This window comes from Saccopteryx leptura, chromosome 3 (assembly GCF_036850995.1).
Source record: "Saccopteryx leptura isolate mSacLep1 chromosome 3, mSacLep1_pri_phased_curated, whole genome shotgun sequence".
Taxonomy (NCBI): domain Eukaryota; kingdom Metazoa; phylum Chordata; class Mammalia; order Chiroptera; family Emballonuridae; genus Saccopteryx; species Saccopteryx leptura.
The window spans coordinates 224,718,155-224,730,938 of record NC_089505.1 but is presented as its reverse complement, the minus strand read 5'-3'; the positions used below and the strand labels follow the sequence as shown (position 1 = coordinate 224,730,938).

At 56.4% G+C, this 12,784-nt stretch overlaps 1 protein-coding gene across 6 annotated transcripts in view; it reads left to right on the top strand.

The window, feature by feature from the left end:
• PSD4 (pleckstrin and Sec7 domain containing 4) overlaps positions 1-12,361 on the top strand; it is a 33,232-nt gene extending 20,871 nt beyond the window's left edge. For 5 of the 6 annotated variants that reach the window (XM_066377717.1, XM_066377714.1, XM_066377716.1 and 2 more), the window contains exons 4-17: positions 90-168; positions 621-1,023; positions 3,795-3,971; positions 4,457-4,537; positions 4,644-4,756; positions 4,961-5,019; positions 5,193-5,282; positions 6,352-6,395; positions 6,712-6,872; positions 8,043-8,113; positions 8,230-8,393; positions 8,873-9,017; positions 9,290-9,433; positions 10,833-12,361. In XM_066377717.1, the coding sequence (XP_066233814.1) occupies positions 90-168; positions 621-1,023; positions 3,795-3,971; positions 4,457-4,537; positions 4,644-4,756; positions 4,961-5,019; positions 5,193-5,282; positions 6,352-6,395; positions 6,712-6,872; positions 8,043-8,113; positions 8,230-8,393; positions 8,873-9,017; positions 9,290-9,433; positions 10,833-11,090 (1,989 nt within the window). In that variant the 3' untranslated portion in view covers positions 11,091-12,361. The remainder of the gene's footprint in view (positions 1-89; positions 169-620; positions 1,024-3,794; positions 3,972-4,456; positions 4,538-4,643; positions 4,757-4,960; positions 5,020-5,192; positions 5,283-6,351; positions 6,396-6,711; positions 6,873-8,042; positions 8,114-8,229; positions 8,394-8,872; positions 9,018-9,289; positions 9,434-10,832) is intronic. The other variant, XM_066377713.1, reaches the window with a different exon arrangement.
• Positions 12,362-12,784: the final 423 nt, after the last annotated feature.

Below are 12,784 nucleotides of genomic sequence, written 5' to 3'. Positions count from 1 at the left end.
CTCCTCCTTCCACCCCCTCTCCATGCCTGGACTCCCCCTTAACCTGTCAGGGCCTCCAGGGCTCATGAACACCCTGTGCCTCTCAACAGGCCCTGCCCGGTCCTGAGAGCTGGCAGACAGAACAGAGTCCTTCCTGGCCTCAGGTGCCTCTTATCTCCCAGGACAGAGGTGAGACCCAGGGTGGGATCTGGGATACTGAGGGGTGGACAGCTTTGGCATCTGGAGTGGGACAAAGGTCATTCTTGGATCCATGGGTGTCCTTAAGGGTCCCATTGTACCGTGTTAGAGCCAGACAGATTTGGGGATTACATCCTGCTTCTGCCCCTGACATCATCAGGACCGGGGTTTTAAACACTGATCTCATAGAGTAAATGAAGAAAAATGAACAAGAGACCTAGCATTTTTGATGCCTGGGTCATATTGGTTTATCAGTCCTGAGCCCTGATTGCCTCGGCTGGAGTTCTGGGAGCCCTATGCCCTCTGCCTCTGCACGTTGGAGGTCACTGCCCAAAGGAGAGGCAGGGCTGCCCATCCCCAGGGAGGGAACCTGGGGAGGAGCAGAGGACGGGCCTGCTCTGCCGGGCCCGTTGGCACTCAACCTGCTGCTCACCCCTTGCCAGCTCAGTCCTGCTCGTCTCCAGGTGGTAGAGATGCTGAGTGTTCCCAGGAGTCTGCTCCCTGCACCCCAGCCCCTGTCCCCTGGTGGGGCTCAGCCTCTTCGCCGGAGCCCAGCAGTCCTGACTCTGAGAGCAGAGTTCCTGCACCCAGGCCTAGCCCCGTGTCCTCCAGGGAAGGCAGCCCGCGGCCCCAGAGCTGCCACACCAGTGGCATTTCCCCCGCATCGACACTAGTTGTCTCACTCCCTGCTCTCCTGGAGAGAGATGGGCCAAAGCCAAGTTCCTTGGAGAGAGAGGAGGCCGAAGAGGCCCAGGACCCAGAGGAGGAAGTGGAGAACAAGGGCCCCAGGGGCACTGCCGACGCCGGAGCTGTCCCGCTCGCTGTCGGTCTGACTTCCACAGGAGGGTAAGTGTGGCACTGGCCGGCTCTGGCTCCTACTTATGGCTGTGTATAGGAGCCCCTGGTCTGGGAGCATGAGAAGTGCACACTGGTATTTAGCACACTGATGTCTCTTAAGCCAGGATCATATGCCCGGGCACCAGCAGGGTTCTGAGGAAGACAGAGGGGCTGGAAGCACCAGAAACTGAAGAGCAGACAGTCGTACACCTGAGGTGGACTTGCGTGTGTTAAGTCAGGGCCCCAAGAGACCTGTTCAAGGGTGGACAGCAGGAGAGGCGGAGGCAGTGTCCTGGAAAACTGACCAGGGCTATGTGTGCAGAGAGATGGGAGTCGTGCCAGACAGGTGTGTGGTGTGGGAGGGCAGAGCACGTGATGTGGGATTACACATGCTTTGAATATGAGGAGGCATCTGGAAGAAAGGAACTCATCTAAGCGCCTGGGCCCAGGGAGCTGACTCAGCCCTCGGGAGAGGCCAGAGCACCATGACGAGGTTTGATTGGGACCAAGGGAATGGGCCTGGGGCACAGCAGGATGGAGTAACCACAGAACTGTGGCCAGAGGTGGGGACAGGCCAAGTGTGTAACCGGCCTAGTTCCGCCCCTCTGGGTGCTGCATTGAAGAATCAGCCCAGGGGCTCCCCACGCGGGAAAGGGCTTTGTTCTCTGGGGGGCTAACAAGGGGTCATGTTGAAGAGACCAGGAGGAAGTGGTGACGGATCAGGTCATGGACCCGGAGTTGCACTGACTGCAGGGTCCGCCCCATTCCCATCTCAGTGTCCCTGGGTGATGGCCACAGAACCCATCAGCATCAGGACCAAAGAGCCCCTTTCATTGTGCATCTGGAAAACTGCTGACTGTGGAGATGTTCAGAGGCTGGGTGATCGGGGTGTCTCTCAGTATCTAAACAGAGGGTTCCTTGTACCAAAATTAAAGTTTCTTTAGCCCAAAATAAATTAAGTCCATCTAAAATGAGAACCATACTTTTGCAGTAAATAAGAAAAGGTTTAATTGTGGCTTTCTTGATAAGTGATACTAAATATTGCATAAATAAGTTTATTTAATCTTATATTTCACACAGTATAAGAGGTTTAATTCTCCTGGTGCAAGCTTGCTGGCCCAATATACAGTGTGTCTGTAAAGTCATGGTGCACTTTTGACCGGTCACAGGAAAGCAACAAAAAGACGATAGAAATGTGAAATCTGCACCAAATAAAAGGAAAACTCGCCTAGTTTCATACCTATTCAGTGCAGTTCAATGTGGGCTCACGCACAGATTTTTTAGGGCTCCTTAGGTAGCTATCCCGTATAGCCTCTACAGACTCGTCACTGACTGATGGCCTACCAGAACGGGGTTTCTCCACCAAACTGCCGGTTTCCTTCAACTGCTTATCCCACCGAGTAATGTTATTCCTATGTGGTGGCGCTTCGTTATAAACGCGCCAATATTCATGTTGCACTTTGGTCACGGATTCGAATTTAGAGAGTCACAGAACACACTGAACTTTCCTCCGTAGTGACCACATCTCGACTGGCATGGCCGTGGGCTGCTCTGCTGTATACACGGTGTTACGTCATCATCTGTGCATGCGCACATGCTGCCACATCATCCTACAGAAACTGGGAGGGGTTTCCTTTTATTTGGTGCAGATTTCACATTTCTATCATCTTTTTTTGCTTTCCTATGACCGGTCAAAAGTGCACCATGACTATACGGACAACTGTATATCTTTAACTCACACTTGACTTTCCCAGTGAGATCATGGAGGTTTATTTTATTTTATTAACAGCTGTAATGAGACATAATTCACTCATTTAAAGTATACAATCCCCTGACAGTTTATATTTGCATAGTGCCCCCCCCCCCCAAGTGTCCCTGTCTAGATATCCTTTTAAGAATGACACTAATTGACAAGATCATTTTTGTAAAGGTATCTTAGGGCATCGTCAGCTAATCGCTCAGACAGTTCTCGTTAGAGGGGATGAGTGTGTCATTTGTGTTTCCTGCTCTTCAGTTATTCACAGACTGACTCTTCTGGCTCCTCCCTGTCGTGGCTTTCCCTGTGATTCTTACGGCCTTCCCGAAGGGTTTTTCAAGATTTGTAATTTTACTTTTCAGTTGGTTTTCATTATGTTTGCCCTGCCCTGTTGAGTTGTGTCTGAGCCTCAGGATGCTGTGAGAAGTTACCAGCAAAGACACGGACCCAGTTGGGCCAGAGATGAACCTCTTGTGTGGAGAGAGGGTAGTTTATAAGTGTTCACATTACGACGAGTTCTGTTGCCCTGCACAATCCCTAACTGTGGCTACTTGGATAGTGCGCATTCAGCGATGAGGATGCCCTGCACTGGGTTGTGAGGCTGCAGGGGAACCAGAAGGGCCGGGCAGAGACAGGCCGTGGTGACTCTGTGGTACTGTGTGCCAGATCTGAGTCTGTGGGGGGGCGCCGGCCTGCAGTCACTCATGATAGGTCTCTCCGTGCCATCTCCCATGATAAGACCTTTCTTTACCACAGTACAAGGGAGAGATGGAACCAGCTGACTCCCCAGCCTCCGCCATTCCGAAAACCAGTTTACCTTCCTGGTCGTGCCTCATCCAAGTGTCTTTCTTGGTTCCAGATCTAGTATTGGAAGCTGGAGCTGGAGCTGGAGGGTGGGGAGTGGGGTAGGCACTCTGAGGGCTCCCCTAGACTTGACTCAGAATGCTTCTGAGTCTGAGCAGACCGACAGGCTCCCTGATGCCCGTCCCAGTGCAAGTCTGAGCACACCCATGGGCCCTTCCAGGCTTCCTGACAGCCCCGGGCCCCAAGTGAAGTCCCCAGAGGAGGACCAGAGCCCGCAGGCTACAGACAAGCTGGCTAAAGGCGTCAGGACCGCCTCGCAGGCCTGGGACCTGGCGGCCCGCCTCTATCGCCTGGAGGGTTTCCGGAAGTCCGAAGTGGCTGTGCACCTGCGGAAGAAGTAAGGGGCTCTGAGCCTGAGCCAGGGCTCTTGGGTGAGGCAGGGCAGGTTTGCTCCAGTGGCTGTCCCTACCTGTCCCTTTGTCCCTCCAGTCCACTGCTGACCTCTCACCCCACTGTTCCTGTCCTAGTTGCACCCCCATCCCTGTACCCTCTCCATGCCTTCCTCTTTCTCACTGTCACACTGGTGTCATCCCTTCTCCACATCTCTGACCAAGCTTAGAGCCACTGGACAGGCCACTTTGCCTCCCTGCCCTATCTGCACAGGCCCTTCCCATCCAGCATGAGGTAGGTGCCACTATAGATCAGACCTGGCTGTCCTTGCCCTCTCTGGACCCAGGGGCCAGCTGGCTGGGCCTTTGCCTTGCTCAGGGCCCCCAGCCTCACCTCTCAGGCCCTGGGATGTGTGCAGGCCCTGGGTTCGCTCTGCACCTATGGCCTGTGCCCAGACCTTCAGCCAGGCTTTATCGCCGCTTCCCTCCACAGCAATGACTTCAGCAGGGCTGTGGCTCAGGAGTACCTGTCTTTCTTCCAGTTTGGTGGCCAGAGCCTGGACCGTGCCCTCCGGTAATGCCTTGGGCCCTCTCTGGGGAGGAAGGGTGGCCAGGGCCAGAATGTGGCCCGAACCCTGGGCCCAGCCTGGGCTCCGTCCTGATCCTGGCCCTCCTTCCAGGGGCTTCCTCCAGGCCCTGGTGCTCAGCGGGGAGACGCAGGAGCGGGAGCGAGTCCTGTACCAGTTCTCCAGACGCTTCCATCACTGCAACCCCGGGCTCTTCCCCACAGTAGGTAGGAGGGCAGGGCACCTTGGGGTCCCGGGGCGGGTGGCATAGCACATCCCCGGGCTGGCTCTGGAGTTCCCTGGGTGGCAGCTGGTGAGGGTGTATAGGGGCCAGGAGAACCTGAAGCATTTGTGGGCCACTGCCCCATGTGGGCAGAGGAAAAGCAGAGTCAGGTCCCAGCGCTTTCTCTCCACTCACTCTCTCTGGGCAGATTCCGTGCACACCCTGACCTGCGCCATCATGCTCCTTAACACAGACCTGCACGGACCGGTGAGCAAGCGGGGGAGACCTGGGGCTGAGCAGGGGCGGGGGGGGGGGGCAGTCAAGGGGAATGGAGACCGGAAGTTTGGGATGGGGCCAGGGAAGGCTCCCGAGTGGCTGTCTGGGCATGATCCTATCGGGTGGAGGGCGTGCCAGCTGTCCCCCTCTCTCCATGGCCACAGAACATTGGGAAGAGCATGAGCTGCCAGGAGTTCATAACCAACCTGAACGGCCTGCAGGACGGCGGAAACTTCCCCAAGGAGCTGCTGAAGGTGCAGTGCAAGGGCTGCTCGGGCCGGCTCCCTGCGTGGGGCCTGGAGCCTGCTTCCTGGGCCCCAGGGGAATGCTGAGCGTGGGCGGCTCTACCCAGGGACCCTCCAGGGGCCTGGAGCCTGCTTCCTGGGCCCCAGGGGAATGCTGAGCGTGGGCCGGCTCTGCCCAGGGACCCTCCAGGGGACAGAGCCTGCTGACTGACAGGACTGAGTGTCACCGCGGGATTTGTTAGCTGTGCAAATTCCCAGCCCCCACCCTGGACCTACCGAACCAAACTCTAGGGCCCCCAAAATGGTTATTAATCTTGCAGATGATTCTAAGACCTGTGAAATCTGAGAATTACTGGGGTTTGGTTCTCTGAGCGAACAAAGGTGAAACTTCAAAAAGAGAAAACCTAGAGCCTGGAGCCAGGTGGTCCAGGGATTGAATTCTTGTCTTGGACAACTGAACCCTGGCCATTCGGGTTCCTCCTGGGAAGAACCACTTACAGTGTTGTTGCCATGATGACATAAAGGCTGTCAGGTGCTCAGCACACTGCCTGGCCCACATCATGCTCTTCGCTAGCAATTACAGCATGTGCTAGCTTGTCTATTCAGTGAACATTTACCGAGAACGTACTATGTGCCAGGCACCTGAAGGTATGCCCAGGGCTACACAATGCTGGCAGGATACACCTACATGAATATTCCTTGTTACATCATTTCAAAGTTCAGCACCTCAGTTACTCACCTCCTTATGATTATTGGCCTCCGAGCAGGATGGCATGTGGATGATTCTTTTCCCTTGGAGAGAACAAGTTCAGGCCTCATTGAGCTCAGGCAGGGACTAGGACAGCTGTGGTCACCTTGTCTCCAGTTTCTAGCACAATGTCCAACACATGACAGACACCCCATAAATGGTTGCCTATGTGCATGGATGCAGGCATGGGGCCTTTCCATTCAAGGAAGGCGGGCGGCTGTGTTGGGGGTAGAAGCGCAGACTGCAGCACGCCCCACCCTGTCTCTGTCAGGTGGAGTTTGGGCCTTGCAGCCTGAGGCTCCCCTGTCCACCTGTTTGCCTCTGTTCTAGGCCCTATACTGGTCTATTCGAAGTGAGAAGCTCGAGTGGGCCATGTAAGTGAGAGCACCTTCCCCTCCCTGCACCCCTCCCTACTGGGCCTGTCCTTCTTGTACCACCCCTTGTCCAGCCCACCTGAGAGAGGAACAAGTTCAGGGCCCTGGGCCAGTCTCAGAGGGTGGACAGGCCCAGGTAACACCTGGAGGAACCAGAGGTGGGGGATTTGGGGATGACAGGAACTGATGGGTTGGCTTTGAAGGAGTGTCCTCTCAGGGGTGTCCTGAGGTGTGGCTCCCAGCGAAGGGGAAAGGCTGGAGTGCCTCCTAGTGGCCTCAGCCCAGCCAGCACCTCAGCCTGATTCTTCCCGTTCAGGGACGAGGAAGACACAGCCAGAACTGAGAAGGCCCGGCCGTCACCTCAGGCTGGCAAGGTGAACAACCCTTTCCTCCAGCTGGCCCAGGACCCCACGGTGCCCACCTATAAGCAGGGCATCCTGGCCCGGAAGATGCATCACGACGTGGATGGCAAGAAGAGTGGGTGTCTGCTGCTGTGTGGGCCTGTCTGTGTCTGTGCTTCTGTGTCTGTGTGTCTCTGTGTGTAGGGCATGCAGAGTGGCTCTGCTCAGCGGGCCTGTCTGTGTCTGTGCTTCTGTGTCTGTGTGTCTCTGTGTGTAGGGCATGCAGAGTGGCTCTGCTCAGCGGGCCTGTCTGTGTCTGTGCTTCTGTGTCTGTGTGTCTCTGTGTGTAGGGCATGCAGAGTGGCTCTGCTCAGCGGGCCTGTCTGTGTCTGTGCTTCTGTGTCTGTGTGTCTCTGTGTGTAGGGCATGCAGAGTGGCTCTGCTCAGCAGCATGTACTGCCGTGTGCGCAGGTTGAGGACAGGCTGCCCACGTTCCTGCTCGAAGTGACTGTGCCTGGTGCTGTGTAAGCCACTCGCCAGGAGGGTGGGGCGCACACACAAGAAGGACCCAATATTCCTGCTCCCACAGTAGAAATCAGACAAGCGTATCAGTGCCTGAGTGGTGTGGGGAGGACTAGATCAAGTCCGGGGCGTGGAGGGCAAGGTTTGGGGTTTAGTTTTGGGGGTGAGATGTGGGAGACAGGAAGGTTAAGGTTCCTGCGAAGTGATGATATTTAAGCTGAACCTTGGAGGGCCTGGATATTTGAAGTTGGGCAGAGGGCATGCCCCATAGAGAAAGGAGCAGGCACGGTGTGTTCCAAATGTGGGGTGTGTGAAAGAGAATGCTGAGAGGTGCATTGCATGTGGGGCAAAATTGCCCGGTTCTGCATTTGGGCCTCATTGCAGATGTTTAGAGCTTTAGAGCAGGAATCCCAAATCAGAGGGGGGCCAGCCAGGAAACTAGCATCCCACAAGCCCTGTGTATGGCTGCCTCTCTGGAAGGGTTCATAAAGTTGAGATCATCTTGCAGGCTCCAGAAAGATGTCTGAGTTGGGGGTGTGCTTATGGTAGTGTGTATGAGAGAGGATGGTCTGTCTGAATGTCAAATTTGTTGTTTGTCAACAGTTGTGTGAGGCATGGTACGTGCCTGTTTGTGACTGTTTTGTGTCTATACTTCTGCATGCATATGTGCACCTGGAGGTGGTGAATTGCTGAGCTGGTGAGAGGGGTGAGGAGAGGGAGCCTGGGCGTGTCTGAGTGTGTCTGGGGGGTGCCCCACCACCTGTGTGTTCTATTCCTGGAGCAGCACCATGGGGCAAACGTGGCTGGAAGATGTTCCACACCTTGCTTCGAGGGATGGCCCTCTACTTCCTGAAGGTAGGCAGGGTCCACACTCTGATGGGCAGGGTAGGGAACAGGGAAAGGCCCAAAATGGTTGGGATGGTGAGCAATTCATGAAAACCTCTTTTCTGAGCCACTGTGCCCTGTGGCAGGGAGAGGACCGTGGCCCCGAGGGGGAGAGTCTGGTGGGGCAGATGGTGGACGAGCCTGTGGGGGTGCACCACTCGCTGGCCACGCCAGCCACCCACTACACCAAGAAGCCTCACGTCTTCCAGCTGCGCACTGCCGACTGGCGCCTCTACCTCTTCCAGGCACCGTGAGTCTGGGCTGGAAGACAAGCAGAGGGGCCCCAGCTTTCTGTCCCCTGCGCCCTGCTCACCTCTAGCAGCTGCTGGCCCTGCTCTGATGAGAACTCCCATCTTGAGCAGCAAACCTTAGATGCACACCTGGGCTTCCTGCTTCCCTGCCCTCGCTGTGGCCCACTTTGCCAAATTTCATCTCTTCCTTCTAAGTCCAGATCAGCCTTCCAGTTCTGAACAGAGGATTCCAGGAAGTCACTAACATTATCATGTTTTTGGCATTTGATATAAAATCTGCTGCCTTCCTGGGTTTTTCTCTTTGATGAATGAGAAAAGAACACCAGCAGAGGTCAACCATTCTGCTAGCAGGAGGGCTTCTGCTTTGAGGCTGAGTCCTGGGAGGCTGGACTGCTGTGAGAACACAGAAGGTGGAGGGTGGGACGGGCGACGGGACCGGCTCTGGAGCCCTGGCGACCCACGTCCTCTCTGCCCCCAGCACTGGCAAAGAGATGAGTTCCTGGATAGCCCGCATCAATCTGGCCGCCGCCACGCACTCGGCGCCGCCCTTCCCGGCCGCGGTGGGCTCCCAGCGCAGATTCGTGCGGCCCATCCTGCCCATGGGCCCTGCCCAGAGCTCCCTGGTACACGGCTTCGAGGAGGGGCGAGTGCAGCAGGGCGGGCGGGGGTTGTGCACAGGAGGACAAGAGCGGAGATGGCATCATTGTGGGGCTGCGCACCTGGCCTAGGAGGGGTGGGAGCGGGGAGAGGGGGCTGCTGCACACTTGGACCCGGGAATGGGGATGGAGTTGCACATCTGGCTCTCACCTGGGCACTAGAACGGGGATGGAGTTGTGCACCTGGGTTCGAAGAAGAGGGAGCTCAGGATTGCTTCCCCACTGTCTCTTGCAACTAGGAGGAGCAGCATCGATCCCACGAGAACTGCCTTGACGCTGCTTCGGACGACCTGCTGGATCTACAGAGGAACTTACCTGAGCGGCGGGGCCGAAGCCGGGAGCTGGAAGAATACCGCCTGCGGAAGGAGTATCTGGAGTATGAGGTGAGGCGCTGGCTCACACTCGCCGCCTGGTGGCCGCATCTGGCCCTGCAGCCTCTGCTCACCCGTTGCTCAGGGACAGCGAGGTGTTTGTATGCCCTGTCTGCACAGGCTTGCTTGTGCAGGGGTGCAGGGTGTGTGTGCTCGTGTTCTGGGATACAGACAAGTCACTTGTCTGAAACTCTATTTTTATAATTTTTTTCTCTTAAGAGTGTATTTGGCTTTTTCTATGTTAAAGGAAAAAGTGTATTTTGGTTGAATTATTTCCCCTAATACTTAGCTAATAATAATAATAGGCTGTACCTGTGGAGCTTGTATTACCTGCATGAATTATCTAACAACTCTGGGGTAGGACTATGGTCCTCATTTTATAGATGAGGAAACTGAGGCATGGAAAAATCAAATTACTTGACTGAACCTGGTAAATATGCATGCTGCTCCCATCATTTATGGTCTTAGGAATGATCTTTATTGGCTCTATGATCGATCCAAAATGTTTTAACCCCGCACCCACTCACCCAAATTCTGCTCTGGCCTGACATCGGTGCACATTCCAGGAGCTGAGCAGCCAGGGTAGGTGAGGGCCAGTGGGACGACGAGGGGTCAGAGATGTCCAAAGGCAGAGACGAGAGGAATGAGAGTCGGTGCTGCCTGCTGGCTGTGCTCTGGGCCCCTGTGCTGCCCTGTCCCTTCCCCGCCATCCCTCTGGCTCGATGTTGCATCTATGGCTGTGAGTACAGCATTTCCCAGAGGCCCGGGGGTGGCCGACAGGACCTAGGTCTGCCTGCAGAATCCCAGCCCCTCCCGCCAGTGGCCGGCCCTCCCAGGCCCCCTGTCCCTCTTTGTAAGCAGGGAAAGCAATGTGTGCCCCACCCCGCTCCCAGGCTGAGCTGAGAGCCTCCTGGATGAAGGGTAGGCAAGCACTGAGCAAATAGAACCCTGTCTGGAGTGCGCAGGTCACAGGGGCCTCCGGAGTACTGAGCAGATGGGGGGCTGTTAGCATCATGATTTCCAGATGCTGACTTGTTAAAATGCTGTTCAGACTCAACTTGGGTTCAGCGCAGATGTGAGCTGTTTGTTTGCAGTGCTGCCCACAGGGTCACAGATCTTTCGGCGTCTGGGCGAGGACAGGTACTGCACGACATAGTGTCGGCTGTTAGGACAGCTTGGCTGTCCAGTGCTCTGTACACCATCCAGACACGGCAGGGCTCTAGCATGCTGCTCCTGTCCTGTGATGGTTGGTTGCAGGTGCAATACAGATGCTAGCTATTGGTTCAACCCTCTCTCTGTAAAAATTTTTGTTGCCATAGCTTCAGACATGTAAACTGTATGTCCCTCATGGTTCCAGCATCCTCCCCACCTAAGCCAGGCGGTGCTGAGGTTGGGTGCCTGTGTGTTGCAGAAAACCCGCTATGAGATGTACGTGCAGCTGCTGGTGGCCCGTCTGCACTGCCCCTCAGATGACCTGGACCTGTGGGAGAAGCAGTTGGGGAGGGAAGCTGGTAGCACCCAGGAGCCCAAGCCCAGCCTGAAGAAGTCCCACTCGAGCCCATCTCTGCACCAGGATGAGGCCCCCAACACGGCCAAGGTGAAGCGTAACATCTCAGAGCGCAGAACCTACCGAAAGATTATCCCCAAGCGGAACCGCCATCAGCTATGAAGCATGTCACATCACAGATCTTGACCCCCTGCTCTGGGGTGGACCTGGGATGCCCTGTGGGGAGCCCATTTTAGTGGCCTCATGATGGGATAAGGCCCCTCCTCCACTGCTGGAGGACAACCTGTCTCTCTGAGCTTTCCAAATACTGCTCTGCCAACCCCCTCACCCCATGGCAGATCCTCGGCCGCCCCAGTCCTTGGCCACTCCCGAAGAAAGAGGGAGGACAGAGATTTGGCTCCACTTCCAGAGTTTGTCCCATGTCACTCTCCTCTCCTCAAAAACCCAGGGTGCCCCATTGCCTGGAGCTGGGGAAGTTCAGCAGTTGTTCCAGAATCAGAACTCAGTGAGCTTCCAGGAGAGAGCCTGAGACAGCAGTGGCTTCCGGGCAGTCATGCCCTGGGGATGGTTTTGCTCTGGGATACCTGCTGGGAGAGGCCCTGGAAGACCCCGGCCAGCCTCCTGTGAGCGAGGGAGCAGGGTCACCCAGGCCCCTGCCAGCAGCCTTCAAGCCAGGACAGGCAGGCGACAGGGCCAGGGAGGCCTGTGCCTCTGTCTCCTCTTCCCTCCAGCGGGTTCTGCACCAGGCAAGAGAGAGTGCCCCGCCCCCCACGCCCAGTTATCAACAGAGCAGAGCCAGCGGCCCAAGAGTGGTGGGAGCTCCAGAGCTCTGGGGATGCCTGGGCAAGGGGCGGCAGGAAGAAGCCCCACCCCCGGGGGTCTGAGGGCAGGTGGTGCTGGGGGCTCTCAGCAGGAGCTGCACTGAGGAGAGTTTGAAGATCCCTGTGGAGGTCTGGATCCCTTCCCACACTTCCGGCCTCTAAGCTCCAGGCCCCGGGACCACCAGGCCCCCGCTGGACGCCACCCTCCCTGGGAAGTCCCCTTGAGCTGCTGTCTGGCTGCTCCCACCTGGGTCTGTTCTTGGGGTGGGGGTGGGAGGGCAGTTCGGGACAGTCACGGATCGGAGGCTGTGCCCATGGAAAGGAGGCTGGGCTGGAGGAGCAGCCACCTTGTCTCTGTTCAGCCAAGTATCCCCACAGGCTGCCCGCCAAGAGGGGCCTCTGTGCTGCCCGCTCGCTGCCTGCTGGCTGATGCACTGCCTGCCCAGCCTTCCTGCCGGGCTTCCTCTTCCCGGAGTCCATGCTTGTAACCAGCCCTGTGGCCTGGAACTCCCCCAAGCGGGGCTGGCCCTTGGGGGCCACCAGAGGTGTCTGACCAGGGCCTGGTGCTGAGCCATACACCCAATGGGTGTGCAATAAATACAGGCCAGTGAAGACAGAGGTGCACATGAGTGTGTGTGGGAGGGAAGGGCAGCTGGGGCCACCTGCCGTTTGTCAGGCTGTGTCCTTTCCTTCCCGCAGGCGTATGAGTGTCTGCGAGGGTGTCCGTGCGCCTGTATGTGTCTGCGTGTACATATGTGTTTGTGTGTGTGTTGGCATGTGTGTAGAACACTCTGTGTGCAGGACTCACACATTTACTAACTGTCACTGAGGGGACCTCAGAATCATGTGTTCACCCACTCATTATTTATTCATTTCACAAATAATATTGGCCATATTTCATGGGCCAGTACTAAGGAACTCAAAAATAAATGGAACATGTCCCTGACTTCCCCAGAGGTAACATTTCTGCCCTGTGGCTCCCAGCTGTCAGCACGGAGACAGACACTCCTCTTGCGGTGGAGGCAAGCTGAAGAC